Below are 19,139 nucleotides of genomic sequence, written 5' to 3' on the forward strand. Positions count from 1 at the left end.
CCAAAATCAACACAAACTTTGAACATAATAAATCTTGTAAAGCAATATGCAGTAATTTGTTGAGAGTATTCATGCACCCTAAGGGGAAAGTCCTTTTAGTTTATGCTTTAGTGCCACTCTGAGGACATGGTCTTTAGTTTACCTCCAAACTTTGTGAGCTGGGTTTGATACAGTGAGTCAGGGCAAGCTGGAAGCACTGCCTGTGCTTACTTGTCTGAATCCCACTATGCTAAGTCAATATAAGCCTTAATATCTGTGTTTCAGCCAGGACACCCTGTTCTTCTATCAATGTGCCAGCCAGGGCTTCCTGACTGCAGCGTGTGTCATTTCCCCCTCCTGACTGGTATTGTTAGCCTGCGAGGTCCTTCCCAGACAGCTACCGTCCTATCTCTTACCTTACAAACTCAGTCTGAGCTCAGAAAAGGAGAATTCAGACCTGCCGCACTAGCCTGCTGGACACCGAGGGGCCAAGAGGCAGTTTGAGGAAGTAACTTTACAGAGAGGAAGATGTGAGGCAATTGTGTAACCCAATTTTTTTTTCTCTCACCTTTGCGAAATTGAGGACATCCCATTTGCAAGAGGAAAGAGAGATGTGAAGGTGTTGGTGTTTGGATGACTCATCTTCATTTACAGTGCTGTCTGTCTACAGCAGTAGAGTACAGTAGGTCTCAGCATAGCGTCCTGTCAGGGGGTCTCCTGTGCCTCTTTGTTTGCTGGCGGAGTTGGAGGAAGGAAGGGGAGAAAGTACTAAGTAGTGTATTTTAGGCCACGGTTTACACGTAGAAGGTGAAGTTCTAGTTGTTGGATCTTTTCATACACCTCACTTTCTCCCTCCATTGGTTTTGTTGCGTTCTGTCCATCGGCTCGGATACAGCATGGACTGGCTGGCCGCTGGTTACTGGAGGTTCCGTCTCAGACATGTTGCCTCGGGTAGGTGATCCTTAAAGACTGGACAACACAGTGAGGATGAACAGTAGCATTAGTTGAATATACATTATATTTGTTAGGACGAGATCTTGGGTTGGTATTTCCTTAAATTTTCTTTTTCAAAATAAAAGACACTGCAGTGACAATGAAACGACGCCGCAAGTACTGGTTTTGGAACCGGAATGGTAAAAACGCAAAGATGTGTCTGCTCTGCTGTTATGGTAAGATCTGGAGACTCCATATTTGGCTTTACACTGAAAAATTAAGGACAACTTTATGTTAAATGATTCTTAATAAGTGAAGAAAAGTGTATTTGTTCTGCTCATCCTTTCACAAACATCATCCGTGACTCATCTCTTATTACCATAAAGCATTGCCTTGACCTGTTTCATCCCTGCTGCTCTGTTATCCTTGTTTAACTGGCATTTAGAAAATCTGTTTTCTACCAGTAAGCAGGATCCATTTTCTGTCTGCTCTCCCAAATAGACCATTTATTTTCCACTCTGCTGATGTGTTGCTGTACCCTCTGTCTCTACAAGTGCTACAGCTGCACAAAACAAGAGCAAATCATCTGAAAAGGTTTCTCCTATCTGCAGTTTACATCTGTAATTCTTATTTTGATCCGGTTTTGTTAGCAGTCAGTGGTTTACCAACTACTGTTTGGTAAATGACAATGTATTACAGTATTACTTGTCAGATATAGTGAACATACTTGGACTGAGCATGTTGATTCACTGAGCTGCGGCATTCGTCTCCGTGCAGACCGGCCTGCCACTGTGGAGCGAGACAGCAGAGTGGGAAGGAGCATTTAAATCCACCATGCTGGAAAAAAACGACAGTTTTGTTCTCAGAGGCCTGGGAACCGTTTTCCCCCTCTTAAGACCGTCTTCCAACAACTCTGGCCTTTTGGCAACCTCCCCGATGGCCCATTACCCAACTGCATTTGTGTTGCGTGTTTATATGCAGCACAGTAGAGCAATGAAAGTGTGTGTATGTCTGTGTTGTAACACTGTAACACTGCAACCCCTCAACCGTACACCTTTTCTAGGGTGGTGTGTATTGTTGGTGAGCAGGGGTGAGTCACCCTTATTTAATAGGAGAGGGTAGGAAACACTGTGAGGCATTCTGCTTTCATTTTGATTAGCAGGAAGGAAAAGGCTGGGTACACAAGCAGGCAAGGGTCCTTTCTCCACGCTCATTGTTTCAACGTGGGAGAGGGTCCCAAGCGAGTTGTTAGCATCAGCGTGTATACGTTTATATGTTTGAATTAGGTTTTTGTGTATTTTTATACAAGCCTTCAAAAGGTAGTTCCAAAAGTTTGGGAAAAGGATGAGAGTGTTTAGTGGTTTTTCATTTTGTGGTGAATTGTTGTTTTAAGATGTCAGTGTGGGGCGTCAGGAGGGTAATTGCTTCTGTTGGCAGTAATAAGAAATGATAATAAGCATTGACAACACGTGACAATTAGAGCTATACCAATAATCAATCAATATTGAAATATTGTTGAAACAGGTTCACCATTACTGGGTTTGTCCACCAGAGAGCACTGACGTTTGTTTTTCAACCGCAGAATATCCAGTTCAGTACATATGTTGGTCTGAATCTTTGAAAAACTAACTTAAGGGAACCTTAATATATACAGTATATAAAGTATTTATTTTATCTTTGGGGCCAATCAGAGGCCTCCATGATGGTATTGCGTTATAAATAAGTACCTGCCTGTACTTCTCAGAACTGAGAAGACCATTAATTCTGAAGAAATCCCGACCCCATTTGCAGAAATGCAGTCCCAGTCTTGCAAGGAACCTCTACCATACTTCACTGTTGCCTGCAGAAACTCATTCTTGTACTGTTCTTCAGCCCTTTGGTGAACAAACTGCTTCTGCTACAGCCAAATATTTCAAATTTTGACTCATCAGTCCAGAGCACCTGCTGCCATTTTTCTGCACCCCAGGTCCTGTGTTTTGGCAAGTCTTCCATCAAGGCCACTTCTGACCAAGTAGATGGGTGTACCGGGGTCCCACTGCCAGTTCTGAGCTGATGGCACTGTTGTACATCTTCTTATTGGGGAAGGAAGTATGCATGATGTGTCTTTAATCCTCCATGGTGTATGACTCTTAACAGTAAACTGCCTTCAGCCGTCTTGTTAGCTGAGTTTGGCTCTTCCTCACCTAGTTGTATTCCTCACACACAGCTGTTTCATTTAATGATTGTGTTTCAACCTACATATTGAATTTATGATTATTAGCACCTGTTTGGTGTAATAGTTTAATCATACAACTGACGTTGTGCAAGTGAACCGAGAAGAATTGATGCTATTTTGAAGGCAAAGGGTGGTCACACAAAATATTGATTTGAGTGATTTTGATTTTTCTTCTGTTCAATCACTTTGTATTTCGTTAAATGATAAATATAATCTATTACAACTATTCTATAAAAGCATTCCTACTTTAAAGTATTCTTTTACTGTACAGCACATGCAGGACTGTGTGTATATATATATATAATAAATTTGTTTAAAAAATATATTACATATCTGTGTGTATATGTATACTTGTGTGTGTATTTTTCACAATATTTTTCAATACAACAATAATGACTGTATTGGGTGGTTTTTACAGGTTGCATGTCTTACAAACATTTAATCAAAGTTTCTTATTCTCTTATTTATAATTCTAAACTACCAATGACTACAATACTTTTAGATATGTTATATGATTATGTATACAGGAGGATAAACCCTTTACGTTATATATTCCCTGAGATTTCCTCTTGCACCATATTCATGCAAAAATTAACCCAAACTTTAAACATAATATACGTCATGATCCAACATGCAGAAATTTGTTGAGGGCATTCGTGCTTCCAAGGAGAGAAATCCTTTTAATTTTTCCTTTAGTGCCCCTCTCAGGACATGGTTTTTATTTTCAGCACCATTTGTAGTATGACTGAACACAAGTTTGTTCCATCTACAATATTTGCGTTGTATTGTGAACAATGAAGCCTTTAGTGGCTTGACTTGTTGTTTCTTAGCATAGTTACTTGTTTATTAATTTCCCCTGTGGCTTCCTTGTGTGTGCTTTACAGCTCTAAAGGAGCTCAAGCTACAGATTTAAGGATCTTCAGTGGCACACTGTGTTCTAGCAAGACAGGACATTGTGTGGATGACTGAGTCTGGAGGCAAAACCAGAAAGTCTGGTAGTCAGGTGAAGATGATGATAAGCTAAATTTAGTACCGCTGGTTTTTTCCACTTAGTGAGTCTCGCTATCGCTATGGTTGACAGCCTCTTCTACAGTAGGTGCTTCCCATCATCTGTTTTACTATGTTGTCTTTTTTCCCGTCAAGCTTCTGACAGAACATTGATCTGCATTCCTCCTGGCATGCCTGAATCGTAATATCATGCTCAGATTGTTTTAGTGACGAGTGACAAGAGATGTGCGCTCACATTCACTGACAGACACCTTGAGACACCTTGAGAAATGTATTTGTCACCACGACACTTGCGACATACGCTCATGCATATATTTATATCCCCCAACACGTAAACAGGCAAAGCATCTCCTTTATTTGTAAAAATATCATACACATCCAAGCAAAGATTCACCAGCTACTCACAGTCCAGACTAACATACAAATGAATAATATCTACTGTAGTGTAATAGTAACAAGCAAGTGCATGGATCAATATGGTGAACTGCTCTGTGAGTGGTGAAGTCACCAGAGCTCAATAATTTCTGAGCTGAGCGATCACCTGATGTCTGAACTAGATGTATGGTTCATTCCAATGAAACATAGTCCCCCAGTGAATACACCAAACAGGTTTTACAGGCATACTTTTGACGGCATTCACATTGGATTCTTTCTCTGTCTCTGTCTGACTGACAGGCAACACAACACAAAGGTTATATAGAAATGTTGGTTTTTTTTTAAATATATTGGATATAGGTTTGGAAAATATGACCATATATACTGGGAGATATTTGTCAACTGTATGAGATTTTGCCATACCATTCATGCCAATGAAGCCATCCCTTTGATATCTCAAGTTGTATTAGGCCACTGTGGATAATATGAGGATTTACCTTGATATCTTAGGTATGTAATTCACTGGACTGGGCACTTATTATATCTAAAAACAATTTTGCAATTACAATTGATGAGAATTTACTTGTGGATGATTTGTAGGACAATGAATGAAAAAAGGACTCTCTGGTCAGAAGGCAAAAGGACTCTCTGGTCAGAAGGCATCATGTGAACTGTAATTTTAACTGTGGCCACTTGAGGGCTTGCTGTCAGCTTATCAAAAACACCCATGAGCCTTCAGAACAGTGTGCTTTCTTGTTGTTCCTGTCAGGATTAAAATGAGAGAGTGGCTCATTATAGCACGTAATGATTCTGCAAATTATTGGTGCTTACCAGGTAACTGCATAAACCCCTTAACATTTTGAAACCCAATGTCAGAGCAGTTCAAATGTATGACCTGCTGGTTCATAATGTTGTGTCTTCAGTCAGTAAATGAAATCTGACTCCATAAATGAATCTCACGTTTCCTGTTATCAGTCAGAACAGAGCAGCCCAGTCTGCTGAAATTTTATTGCCCCGCTAGAGAGTTAAATAATGTAAAGGGGAACATAGTCAATCCTGTTAGCCGGGACGTGCTTTGTAAAGCATGCGCAGAATATTCATTCAAGCAGGCAGAGTAGAAAGGAGGTACATTACATTTACATTTACGTTTACTCATCTAGTAGGTAGCAATCCATCCAAGTCCATACAGTAACTTTACGCAGCACTTGAATTGACTTGATAAACTGATCTCTCGTCAGGTCAGCAAAAACCGTATTAAAACCACCATGTCATCTTCCTAAAATCCTGTGTGTGTGTGTGTGTGTGTGTGTGTGTGTGTGTGTCTGTGCTGTGCACTCATGTTTACACACACACACACACACAGATACTGTTACAGATGCACTCCCAAATATAAAAATAATGAAGTACTTATCACTGTCTGTGATCGCCCTCAACTCTTATTGTTAATTCAGGGATTATTGTGAAATTTATTCTGTGTTTTTACTGCAAGAAAAGATGAGAGAGATAAGGTAGATAATGAAAACAACCAAGCGTCTTCTATGCTGTCATGGTTTTCAAACACGTACAGTAAACCAATTCTTTATTCAATTTGGTGTCTAGATAAAGGCTGTTGTCTGGCTGCATTATTATACTACTTTATATACTGTATCTCACAGCGCTGCACTACAGCACTGATATTAGCAGGTTGCATTTTCTCAGATGTAGAGCGACAGCGGGGATGGCATGATGGTGTGTGTGTGTGTGTGTATGTGTGTGCCAGGCTGATTATGGGAACCAATCCCAGGCAGGTTGTTCCTGTGATGCGGGGGCAGATGCCAACCCGTTGCCTGCCATGCCCTCATGACAGATGTGTCCTGCTGCTGTAGAGATGGAGATTTAGCCTCTGTACCTTGCTTGCTGTGTCTTTGTAGCTTTTGTTTGTGTGTGTGTGTGTGTGTGTGTGTGCGTGGGTGTATGTCGTGCCGATAAACACATGTGTGTCTGCAGACAATATCCATCATTCATCATTGACCTTCATAATGCGTGTGGTGTACTGGGAGGAGAAGAGAGTCAGTGTAAACAGCGAGGGCTGTAATGCATTGTGTGCATGTCAAATGTGTGTGTGTGTGTGTGTGTGTGTGTTTGCTGGTGAACATGCACGTGTGCATGTATTTTAAGTGATGGGGGGTTTAATTAATGATTAGTGTGTGTGGGATGCCTGTGGTTCAGTGCTTATGGAGATGTGTCCTGCAGCCATGCTGCTCTCCTCTTCTCTACTCTCTTCGCAGGCCAAAGAGAGAAGAAAGAGATGGTTGGTGGAAGGAGAGGTGGGCTTGAGTAACAGAGTGGTAGGTGGGTGTAATATGCGAGGGGGAGTGAAATGCCAGCTGCAGTGGTGGGAAGGTAGAGAAAAGTGTGAGGTGGTCAGTGTGCGTGTATGTGATGAGTGGGAGGAAGTTAGTGAGGCATAAGAAAGGGAAGGAGAGAAAAAAATTTATGCACATATATTATGTTGTTATATGCTTGAAAGTGGGGTTAGAGAAAAAAACATATTACAATGAGGCTGAAAAGCCAACTGAACTTTGATTCTTTAAACTCAAAACGAATTGAAGGTTTTTCAGTTGAACACTCCAGGAGGAAATTTTCGAAAATCTCACATACACTCACTCACTGCTGTCGTTTGAGGCATTAGTTTTCATTCTTTGTGCTAGTGCCCAAAAGCTGCACTCATCATTATTTTTATACTAACAATGGATCAAGTTATTTTGCGTAATATCAAATGGGTCGCTCGTGGTGTTGAACCCATCACCCGACCCTCCTGTTGCCCTCAGCTCTATGCAGCATTTTAACGTCTTTTGGCTTGTTGTTTTGGTTTGCCAGCTCCCCCTGTTCAGCTGCAGCAGGCACTTGTGTTCAGCAAAAGAAGCTCTGAAAACCCACCGCTCAGCACTAAACAGCAGAAGTTAGCAACTAGCTGGTGGAGTTGATAGCAAGCAAACCAGAGCTAAAAGCACAGTAAATATTGCATTTTGGATCATCGTGTACGTAGGAACACAACTCCAAATTCATGCTAATGCTTGGTTAGCTCTGTTTCTGCTGGATCTGTTATTAGGTATTTTATACGGACAAGTTCACCATATCAACTTTATTCTGTGATAATACAGTATGTCAATGTTGTGTTTACAGCGTGTTCCAATGCTGCCAAATGGCCAAACAAAAATCAGTAAACACCTCCATTAGGAAGTATGTTTTCGTAATAGTCATACGGAATACAGTGTAGGAGCAATAGGTTGAAGCCATTAAAAAGGAACTTGTTTGTGGAAATAAAAAAAAAACACTTGAGTGAGGGAAGGAGGTAGAAAAGAGACCAAAACCTTCACTTAAATAACTGCTTTTACGTTGTCCCTCAAGCTTGATGCTGCGATGAGAGAGACTCAATTTACACAATTTATTGGACTATATCTCATTTAATGAGCTCCTGCTAATTTGCAGAAGGGCGACCTGACTACCATCTCCATAAAGCTGAAAGAAATGATTTCAGAAATTCAATCTAAAGTATCTCAATAAAAATCGCACTGCCCAAAACATTTCTATTTAAAATTTCTATTTAAAGGCAATCGTTTGTCTGAAGATATTAACCTTTATGCCGATTGCCAGATCTCCTCAAATCCTCTATCAAGATGTGAGGATTTGTCTGAGTGTGAGAGGCCAAACTCCCAACAATTAAATGATTTTAAGAGTTGATTGAATAATTGAATGTTGTGATTCCCTCTTAATTTTTAGCTTTATTTGATGAACATGAGTTTAAGTTATAGAGCAAATGTATAGATTAAATTAGAGTTTCAACAACTCTGTTTGTAATTTTTGTGTTTTCTCATTGCCTGAGTGGGTCGATCAAAAGCGTAGATGTGAATTCAGATCGCTGCTAAGTGAGCAGCGAAAACTTTCCTCTTCTGCCAACAGTACCTCCACACTGTCAGAGCACGTGAGAGCTTCAGGGTCACCCAAGTGTGAAGAGGAGAGCTTTATTCTGCTGGAAATGAAGTGCAAGACGTCCGACATGGTGGTCTTACATGATGTGTTTCATTATTTTTGAATTTTAACTGGACACCAACATAGGTAGTATAAATTAGGCCGAATTTGTGCATGCGTGTGTGTGTGTGTGTGTGTGGAGAGACACAGAAAGGATTCGTTAAGCTGACATTCACAGTGTGTGACAACAGATTGATCTGTGGTTGCAAAACAGTGAGGAAGGGCTAATATATATCACCAGGCAGCGGGTGCATAAAGTGTTTGATTGCATTTCTCATACAAAGCGGTGTGTTTTTGAGTGTGTGCCTTTTTCTGCATTCATTTGTCTGTCTCCTCGTGTGTGTGCTGTGAGCACGCTTTGTGCATGAACCTAGTGTTAGTAAAATCTATAGATTTGTGGGATGTGTCATCATGACGGTTATACCAGTAAATATGTGCCTGTGTACTCACTCAGCTCAGATTGCATATTATATAGAGAATACTTAAGCAAGCCCATTGCTCACTGTCTGAAAACCCAATACCTCTGCCATTATGCTGTTAATAATCAATGAATTTGTGGGCTCATAAGAGGTTTGATTGGCTAACATAAATATTAAAATGTACACCCCACCCCAGATGCCTGACATGTCTGAGAGTAAGTTCCTGGTAAAACAGTGCTCAGCTCTCCACTTGCAGCTTCAAAAAAGCCAGCTGTAATTCTGTAATTCTGCATATCATCACATTATTTTTGAGATAATACTTTAAAAAACTAAAAACCCAAATAACCCAAATTAAGCTAAACGTTGCTGGGTCATCTGCTGTCGTATTTCCTCTCAGCTCCTCCTGTGCAACAGTCTCCCTAATGTTATACAAATCCTGCACGTTTGTAACAGTTAGCACTAATTAGGCTGAAAGCTGACAGTGACGCTGAGTTAGCATGTTTCTTTAATATTCCAAATAGTCACTTTTGGCTAGGACTGTAACTGCAGTGCTTAATTAGATTCTGAACCACTGTGTCTAGCCTTGGATGCTAACAACGTCAGCACACTACGTTCATGTATATCCTCCAGTTATAAGTTTATGTTCGCCTAACCTCTTGAACCCACTGATTATCCTCCTAAATTTTCCTTTATAGAGTTAAAGTCAGCAAAATTCCATGCATGCATGCATGCAAACAATTATGTAAAAATGCATACTGTAAATTTAATATGTGGGTTTATGGTATATAATGAGAACTGGAGCTGTAATGGTGCACATAATTCCCAGTTCAGTTTGGTAATTTTTGTTTCCTGCTTGTAAAAATAAAGGCAGTCAAACATTTGCATAGAGCTGGTAAGTACTAAAGGAAACAAAAGTGTTGCTCCAACTTAATTACAAAACTATGTGCACTTACAGGAACACTGAAGCAGGGGTCAGGAGTGTGATCACATATCTGTGTCTACACACGTATTACCAGAATTAGGCCACATGAAGGACTGGCACCTCAGTTTTAGCCTAGTTAGTGTGTGGGATGTAGATATTTCCAGAGACGTTACATTTCTCAACTTAGTTTTTATATACAGTTTTCATCCAATCCACTACTCTCCTCCAGTTTTGCAATTTGCGTACCATTACCAGCGTTGTACAGTAAGGCACTGCTTAATAACTCAGGACTTTCAGCCAGTCGCTGTTTACATTCAGTAAATACTTCCTAACCAAAGGCTGCCTGCTTGTTAAACCAGAATGTCTTGTTTTCTATTTCTACATGTTTGTGTTTGGTGTTAAGTAATGAGTAAATTATATTATTTAATGAGTAATATGTAATTAATAAATTATTACATTAAAAGAAAACAACTTTCCCAGTACTGACACATTACATTAAAACACAACAGAAGTGCTGCATGTCATGTCCGTGCTTACCATGGAGTCAAATTGATAGGTGCACCTTGTTTTCTAATACTGGATGTCTAACTCAGTTCAGCAACGAGCCTTTTAGATTTACCTGCCTTTTGTTTGAATTACTTTACTCTCCTGTTGCTCATTAATGACATATTTTTAACTGTTGCTGTTATGGGTCCTATTAAAAATGAGCTAGGAGCATGGACCCTATAGTCTAAGAGTCTGCGTGTGTTTCTGGCCATGTGTGCATGTCTGCAGGCTGTGTGACCCCAGAGCAGCATTACTGACTAGTTGGTGGTAATGGCTGTGGTTTATACACACTTACAGACCACAGAGGCATGCAGGCAGCACGCGTACCACTGCTGATGGTGAGGTCTGGATGTAGTTATTGCTCTCTCGGCCTTCCGGTCACTAATTACTGTGTTGTGTAATGAGGCCTGCGCAGACTCACAGTGTGTATCAAGGTGTGTGTGGGACTGTGTGTGTATATGTTGGCTGTCAGCAGGTCGTTTCATGTAACTGCTGAAAGGATTTGATTTTAATGAGCATCCACGTCCGGCACTGGTTATAAAGGGTTAACCAATCACGATAAAGGGCGTGCTGAATCATTATACAGCCCCATGCTGAATTTCCAGCTGTGGTAAAAGGTTAGAAATTGGCAAGTGAGATGAAAAAGTAGACAGAAGAACATCAGTAAGGAAGAACATATTAAAAAAGGGAGGATTAAGGTATAAGGTAAGGTTAGAAGGAGACACACAAAGGGGTGATAGATGCAGTAACATACTGTAGAGGAGAATAGAAAGGAGGTCAGGACTGTGATGACTGCCAGTCTGAATTAGAAAAGAGAAGGACAGGGTGAAGCTCTGTGACATAAAGACAGTTTCTATGCAGTTGGGTGCCCGAAGTCTTCATTGTATTCAACAAAAAGCATGTTTCTTCACACAACTTGTGAAAGCAACACTCTCTCTCTATGTGCCACTGTAACACTTTGCAGTGCCTGCAGACATTTTCACTGACAGGTCTGACAATATTAAGACAACTGAGCGCTCTCTCCCCTGCCATGTCAACACTTCTGCCAACCACAACGAAGATCTGTTTGCTTTGTAGTCCACTTTATTCTGCTGATGAGGACAGTTGACTATGATGTAGGAAACACAAATAGCAATATGTCATCTTTTTATGAAAGGATTCTTGCATTCCCATTAGTTTTTGGTATTTTTCTTATTCTTTCTTCTAAGTTGTAGTGGTTCTCTATGGTTGGTGACATTATCTGGGCTTATGAAATCAGCTAAAAGCCCAAAATAAAAAATCATGCACTGTCATCAAGCTAAAAAAAAGTTAGTTCCGGAAATGGAGACATTTTAGAGACTTTTGCAAGGGTTGTAAATTTGAGACTTGAACTTGACTCATTTAGTGCTTAGGGCTTGAGACTTGAACTGGACTTGACTGCTGTGAGACTTGTAAGCAAAAACATTCCAGTTTTGACCAGGTAAAGTCCAAGTTTCACTTTGTCAAAAAAGCTTGTTAGCAACCTCTTTGAGGCTGTACTCAGACACAGCATTGAGCTGAATACTTATGCTGGCATGGCAACATGCTCACAATTAAAACGGTTTGACACCATGTACACCATCTTAGTTTAGCATGTTTGCATGCTAATATTTTTACTAATATAGCACTAAACACAAAGCACAGCCTTTAATTGCACTCTAAAAAAAGTGAAATATATATATTTATGCCAATCCATTTAGAACACAGAAGACATTTTACTCAAAGTCAAAAATGTCAGGTGTCATGGTGTCGCTAGAGGAAAAGTCAAGGATCGTCAAACTCAGTAGGATTCATATTCTGGGACCCAAGAATTTCCGTACAAAATGTAATACCCATCCATTCAATTGTTGTTGGCATATATAAGATGCCATCAGCCAGACCCCACCCAACCACATATTTTGAATATTTAATTAATAGGCCTATGGATTGAATAAGTAATGGTTATAGATTTGAATAAAAACAAAACCTTGCAAGATTTCCAATTGGCAAATGAAGACTTGTTTCTTAACTTCACGCTGACTCTGACTTGTCTCAGTTTACTTGGTAAGTGACTTGGACTTGCCCCATAAGACCTCCATAGACAGCTCTGGTTTTCACAACATGGCTTTGGACATTAAGAATGTCCACATCTTCTGCTCTTTTTGTAATTATTGTACTTCCTCTTTTTGTAACCACTGATTTAGTTGTTGTGGGAAAAGAGTGGGTGGCCTTCATTCCCACTTCACCCACTACCTCCAACCCACATTGTGCTACTTAGTGTGAACCCAGGAAGGAATGAGTCCAAACCACGTCACATGAGCCACTGGGAGACACTGAAGATGACAAATGATAACTGAGATTCTATAAACCTTTTACTTTAGGCTTCTACTTTATTACACACAGATCAATTTTTCATCATCTCTCTCTCTCTCCAGATGCCTCGCCTTTCTTGTCTCATCCCCTCCTGTCTCTCTTCCTGGAGGGGGGTTGTTTTGTGGTCTCGCTCAGCACCTATATCTGCTGTAGCCACCAACAGCAGCAGGGACAGCAGATGAGTACTGCCATTGGCTTCTTCCCCTCTCACTGGCCCTCCCCGCACACAACACAATGGGACTGATTGTCCATGCGACACACACAGGCACACACACACTCAGACACAGAGGGGGCTTAACTCTGGGGCTGAGTGTCGCTCCCCCGCCATATGCCCCATCTTCGCTGGAATGTGATTATCTTCACTCGCCATAGAGAGGAATGAGGAAAGGCTAAAAGAAGAAGAAGAAGAAAAAGCGTCAGAGAAGGCAGGAAGGGAGGCTGAGTGAAAGGGCGAGTCAGTTTGTCACTGAGTGTGCAAGTGTGTGTGTGGAAGAGAGAGAGGGAGGGAAGGAAGGGAGGATGCAACCAATGCAGCGAGGCAGCAGTTTACCAAGAGCCTAAACCTGCCAGTGCGAGCGGCAGAGTGCAGAGCGCAGAGAGGAGGCAGAGGTCTTTTCAGTCTGGCAGTGGATTTTAATTTCTTCACTGGACTCCACCTCGCTGCTCTCACAGGACACAACCTCCACTCAGGTTAGTGCTATTCTCTTTTTAGACTGGTTTACCAACCAGCACCGGAGCGCTGTACATCGAGGGCACAATGCAGCTGTGGGGCGTTGGGTTAACAGAGCTGACAAAATGTGGTTCATGACCAAAGAGACACTGACACGATGTTTACCAGTCCACACACACAGACACACATTGTCGCCTGCCGAGGCTGAAGGTTAACAAAGGGGAGCACACATCGTATCACAAAAGACAAACCCTGGATCTCGCCACAGGATATTCCAATGGCAGGTGCTGTAGCTAAGTGTGGCAACGGTGGCTGCATGTGTGTGTCTGTCTGTCTGTTTGTGTGTGTATGTGTGAATTATGTGTGTGTGGAAGCTGTGGGTGCTCTGAGCAGTGGGAGTTGTATTGGCTGGAGGGGACTATTAATTTTCTTTAAGGCGTTGTTTACTGAGCCTCTCAGCTTCAGGCTGTCTCAAGATATGCACTACAGATCTGCAAGTCACACACCCACACGTACACATACACACACACATGCTTGTGCAAGTGCAGGCTACCGCTGCTGATTTCAGTTAACTCTGTTTGCCATGATTGGCATAATCGGCCTCAGCTGTCCACAGTGAGCTGTGGGAAAATATGCAAGTCTGTGCATGTGTGGACGCTTGTGTGTGCGTGTGTGTGTGTATTGTGGCTTGCTGTTCCTGAACCTACTGCAAAGAAAACTATGATTTTAAGTCACCTTGTCATTATATTTCTGTAGTATAATCACTTGATGATAGATGTAATCATAACTGTTTGCAGTTGCTGCGCTCTATCTTGATTCCTAACATCAACAAAGGACAAGGGTTTTGTAAATATTATTTATAACACCATAAATTGTTGGTTGCAATAATGACTTTTTATTATCATACTAATAAAATAGAAAATATGCCTCATGCTTTTTTCTCTTTCAGCGAAAGCATCTACCTGCGGCGTGCACTCACTGTAACTCATTTCTCTGGCTATCTCAGTCTGCAGCTGAAACCATTAACTTTATTTGCAGCAATATATTTTCTGTAGTGCTTCCTCTACTTTCTAAGTATGGCTTCTCATACAGGCTGGCAGGGGCAAAGGGTATTATCAAATCCTGCTGTTTGTGCTGCCATGGAGGTAACCATTCAGCAGCTCTTATTCTAACAAGGCTCCTCGCTGGGTCTGTGTGTGATCACACTGAGGGGATTCCTCCAGGATCAAGGAAGTTCCTGCTACAAATCCAAGAGTGGAAACAGTTAGGAGCTTCTCATTTACTAGTAAATAGGCTTTTAACCAGAGACTTACAGTTGTCACTGTCAGAAGTAATCATGGGGTGCTGGGGTTCAGTGTTGCGTTGTCAAGATTGAAAGATCTGATTGGCATATGCACTTGCATAGGCATTTGTAGGTTTGATGACTTAGAACATGTGCTCTTGCCATCATCTTCCACCTTATGATGGCGTGTGAAGTGGAAATGTGATAAATAACTGAGAGGTTACGTCTTAGCTCGCAGTATCATGGCTCAAGGGGAAGATAACCTATAGGCAGCAGGGGCCAGGTACGTGATGCGACCAAGAAAGTGTTGTTTCTAAAGAGAAGCTTAAAGGAGGAAGGAGTCCAAAGAGCACTCTCACAATGATTACTAATGTACATACAAGGACTTTACCGTCTGCCTCTAAGAAAACAAACTTCCTCACATTATGACTTGTTCTCACGTTTTTTAGCAGAATCTGTTTACGGGTGTACATAAGTCCCCCATGCAGTGCTCACTCAGCAGCTGCATCATCTTGGGATTCGTCCTACTCACCTTACCTGCTTCCTTTCTCTCCACTTCTTGGATTATTGTGTACATCTACATACAGTCTTCTCTTCTCTTTCTCTAAATGCTAAAGTAAAAGTGCCGTGTTATTGTGCTGCACAGGCATCACGGGTTCGGTTTGTGGCAGCTGATCATCTTGTCATTTTGTCCTCTCTTTGTACAGTGGTTTGTCTTTCTGCTGAGTGCTACCGTGACAGAGACTAGAAATGCTGATTCTGTCTGACACTTTATTCCACCAGGACGTGTCAGATTAAGTGCCGTGCTGTGCGGGAACGTGTGTGTAGCAGATGACTCAGTTTATTTGCATCTGGTGTAGGAGAAGATTTTTGACAAACAGTGTGTCAGAAATGAGGAACAGAAGACATAATTTCACTTCAAGCATGATCTATTAAAGAGGAAGTTTGTGTCATGTTAAATTCCTCTTCTTTTTTGGGTTTCTGCCTCATTAGTGCCTCAGCCTTGGCTTCAGGCTCGCCTGCAGGCTTGCTTTCAGAAATGCAGGGTTTTCTGTGCATTCCAGCTCTGTGCTGGGAATATGGGCTCCATGTGGCTCCAGTCAGAGGGACTCATTCATACTGAGCACAATGATCCTGTTTGAGCCACAAGTTTTTACCCACGCTGTTTGATTGGCATTATATTCAGCATCTATTTACTTCATCCATAATGCATTGAGTTAAATCTGCTTAGAATTAATTAATCTCTGTTGCTTACTGAATAGATAGAAGTAGATGAACAAAGAGATTTTTAACACAGTTCAAAATGAAGAATTCATCAGGAGTATTTTTTTTTTATTTGAACTTTGTGGAATTAATTGACTGTTCGCTAAACACTGTCCACTTTTATTACTGTTTCCATGCCTCAAACTGCAAATATGTATTTTACAATGATATCAGGGGCAGATTTACCACTCAAAATTAGAGATAGATAATAGCAGGCTTCTCATTTCTAGCCAGCAACCATGGGCTTGCAGACTTAAATGACAACTGTCCCTTTCAGATGTAAACAGTCATAGCTAGCTAGCTAATGAAGCTAAACACTAGCTCTATGAGTTGGATGAAAGTGTTGTTTTTGCAGTAAAACACTCAAATGATTAACTGCATAACAGAAATCAGCTTCTGAAATGCAAAATCTCTGTCTAACACGACCTTTTGCAAAATGTCATATGCCACCACTCCTCTTGTGTTACAAGGCTTCTGTTGTGTCTCTATGCCTCTTACTCAGTGCATTAGAATAATACCAAGTGCATTTCTTTGTTTTCATCATCAGAGAGCATGAGTTGTAGCCAGCATCAGATGAGTAACAACAGCTCACTCATTAGCGTCAGTGTGTGAGAATTTCTCATGGGGTTATTTTTGGAGACGGAGCTGTAATTTTAAGTTCAGGAAGTCATTTACTTTTGCAGAGTAGATGGAAACTTAAATGGTTATTTTTGTAAATGTTTTGCTCAAATATGGGCCGCATGGACATTGAATGGAAACAGCTAGGTTCTAAGAAGAAATACCCTCGGGGCATGTGGCTCTGCAGGGTTCAACTTCACTGAATTATTACAAATATAAGACTGCAGCTGCTTTGCTTGAGTTTATTGTAGTTTATTGCTTTTTATAGACACTTGGTTGTTTTTGTTCTTCACACACAAACAGAGCAGTGGTCTTTTATGCTGGATATAGGTCACTTTCACATATCTGTGCTTAATCTGTGAGACATTTTGAATCCATTTGGTTCAGTCTTATCATAAGAGAGCCTGCTGTGAATAAGCGCTGTTGTCCATTTATGAACAGACTGGTCTGCTGGGGCCCAGTCAGACGTGATGATTGGGTGGACAGGATATTGATTGACACATTGAGCTCCTGCCCAGCAGCTGTGATCTGCTTTGCAGGGTAGACAGGCAGGCAGGTCACAGTGGGAGTGGAGGAGGTGATAGAGGGTGTAGAAGGAGAAAGAAGGTGATAGAGAAAGCGACAACAGGCTGAAAGAAAAGAGGTATAATGAAAGGGAGGAAGTAAGCGAGATGAAGGAGGAGAGAATGACTGTCCTGTTGATGTTATCGTATACTACAACAATCGATCCCTTTCTCAATGCCCAGTGACCACAGTCCACTATCTTTACACTGCTGCTGAGATCTCAATTATGGGACACTCATAATCTCTATCTCTCTGTACAAATTCACTCACGGTTTCATACCTGCATAGATCAGTTATGGAACTAAATGTGTCATCTGACATCCATAGCACGCTAAAACTTTTCTCTGGATGATGATTATCACTGCAGTGACAACCAAGACATGTTTCTCTCCCATGACTTCTTTCTTTATGTTCTTCTTTCAAGACACGTTTCTCTCCCATGACTTCTTTCTTTATGTTCACTTTAAAGGAAGGACAGGAAGTGTGTAATGGGGGCCGCCGTTGAGGATCAGAAGCGCAGCACGCCCAGTCGCCCACTTGGCCTGCCCTCATTAGACATGGGCCAGAGAGCATGTTCAGATCATGCTAAAAGCTTATCTTCACATGCTGGGGCAGTGTAGGGTGCATGCTGGGAATCAGAAAGTAGATGGACTGCGTCGGCACAGAGTGTAGAAATTTTTATGAGGCACATGTTTAAGTTAGTGGAATGTGAGGGAGACCGAAGGGGGGATGCTTACAGACGAGACACAAGACAGAAAAGTTAAAGTGGCCCTAATCACCTTTTTTTATATTAATAATGCTTCAATGTGAGAGGAGTTACTTTGTAGTGATAAACCCTAGAGTGATCCCCCATTCCCCTCAGCTTGTTTTGGTTTTTCAGTCTGCAGAATTTACTTTTTTGGTTTTGGTTCACTCTAATCGAACCCATTCCCAGCCCCAAAACAGGCAGCTGATTTCCACTTTACACTACCCGCTCAGAATCGACAGACAAAGTTAGTGACTACCCAGAGAACAGCTGAAGGCCCAGCGATTTCCATTAAGAGTTGTTCGCGAACACATTTGCCATATCAACTCTATAGTTTGTAGAGTGTCAACATTGTGTTAAACCTCGTTGTGCTGCCCTCAAGTTGCAAAATATGAATTACATCTGCTTTAAAGCGTCTACAATCAATATTTTACATTACCAGCAGATCACATGGCTACTAGTATACAAAAGGGGTTGCTTTTGTTATGAAGCCACAGAGAATTGTCCGACTCATCTTATTGTTTGCATTTCCCACTGCGCAACGCAGCGTACACTACCTGTCCACTACCAAACAGCAGACACATAAAGACAGCTGGTGAACAAAGTGAAGCATTAAGTAGTAAAAGAGACAGATATTTCCCTCTGGAGTTGGTGGAGATAAAAAAAACGCTAAAATGATTATATCTGCCAGGTGGGAAACTCTGCAGTAGATCACCGTAAATACACAGTAAAGACTTGGCTGGTTGGCTTATACGGAGAGTAAACTACATCATATGTCTGTGTTTTCTCCATGAGCTGGAGACAGGGGTCTCATCTGGTTGCCTTGACCACTTAAAGGCTTTACAAGGCCTTTTAATTTTCACTCTATTATGTTTGTGGCAGAAAACCATAACTCTTTGGTAATTGTCCATTATTGGAGGACAGGACAGAATGGAGAATGACGCATCTGGTCTCATTCAATAGCCAATCTCTTCTGTGTCAAGCATGAAAACCTAGGACATGTGCTCACACACACGCAGGGACACACACAATATTACCAGCATGAACCTCTGTATGATTAAAGGGGTGTGACTTGGCATATTAATACGTTCTCCCCTTTCCATTATTTATGAGTTACATTTGAATGGTATGGTTATCTCCATCTAGGTCAGCCATGCAAATGAAGCTGAGGTTACTTAGCATTCTTGAGTCCTTATGGGCAGAAAATGTCTTTTTATAT

General features: G+C 41.3%; 1 protein-coding gene across 1 annotated transcript in view; it reads left to right on the plus strand.

Annotated features, from left to right (window-relative positions):
• The first annotated feature begins 497 nt into the window (after positions 1 to 497).
• fgd4a (FYVE, RhoGEF and PH domain containing 4a) overlaps positions 498 to 19,139 on the plus strand; it is a 44,107-nt gene continuing 25,465 nt past the window's right edge. Inside the window, exons 1-2 of the mRNA XM_038704936.1 lie at positions 498 to 930; positions 1,059 to 1,148. Of these exons, the coding sequence (XP_038560864.1) occupies positions 876 to 930; positions 1,059 to 1,148 (145 nt within the window). The 5' untranslated portion in view covers positions 498 to 875. The remainder of the gene's footprint in view (positions 931 to 1,058; positions 1,149 to 19,139) is intronic.

This window comes from Micropterus salmoides, unplaced genomic scaffold, assembly GCF_014851395.1.
Source record: "Micropterus salmoides isolate LMB-PRFRI ecotype aquatic unplaced genomic scaffold, ASM1485139v1 Ms_hic_scaffold_8, whole genome shotgun sequence".
NCBI classification, from domain to species: domain Eukaryota; kingdom Metazoa; phylum Chordata; class Actinopteri; order Centrarchiformes; family Centrarchidae; genus Micropterus; species Micropterus salmoides.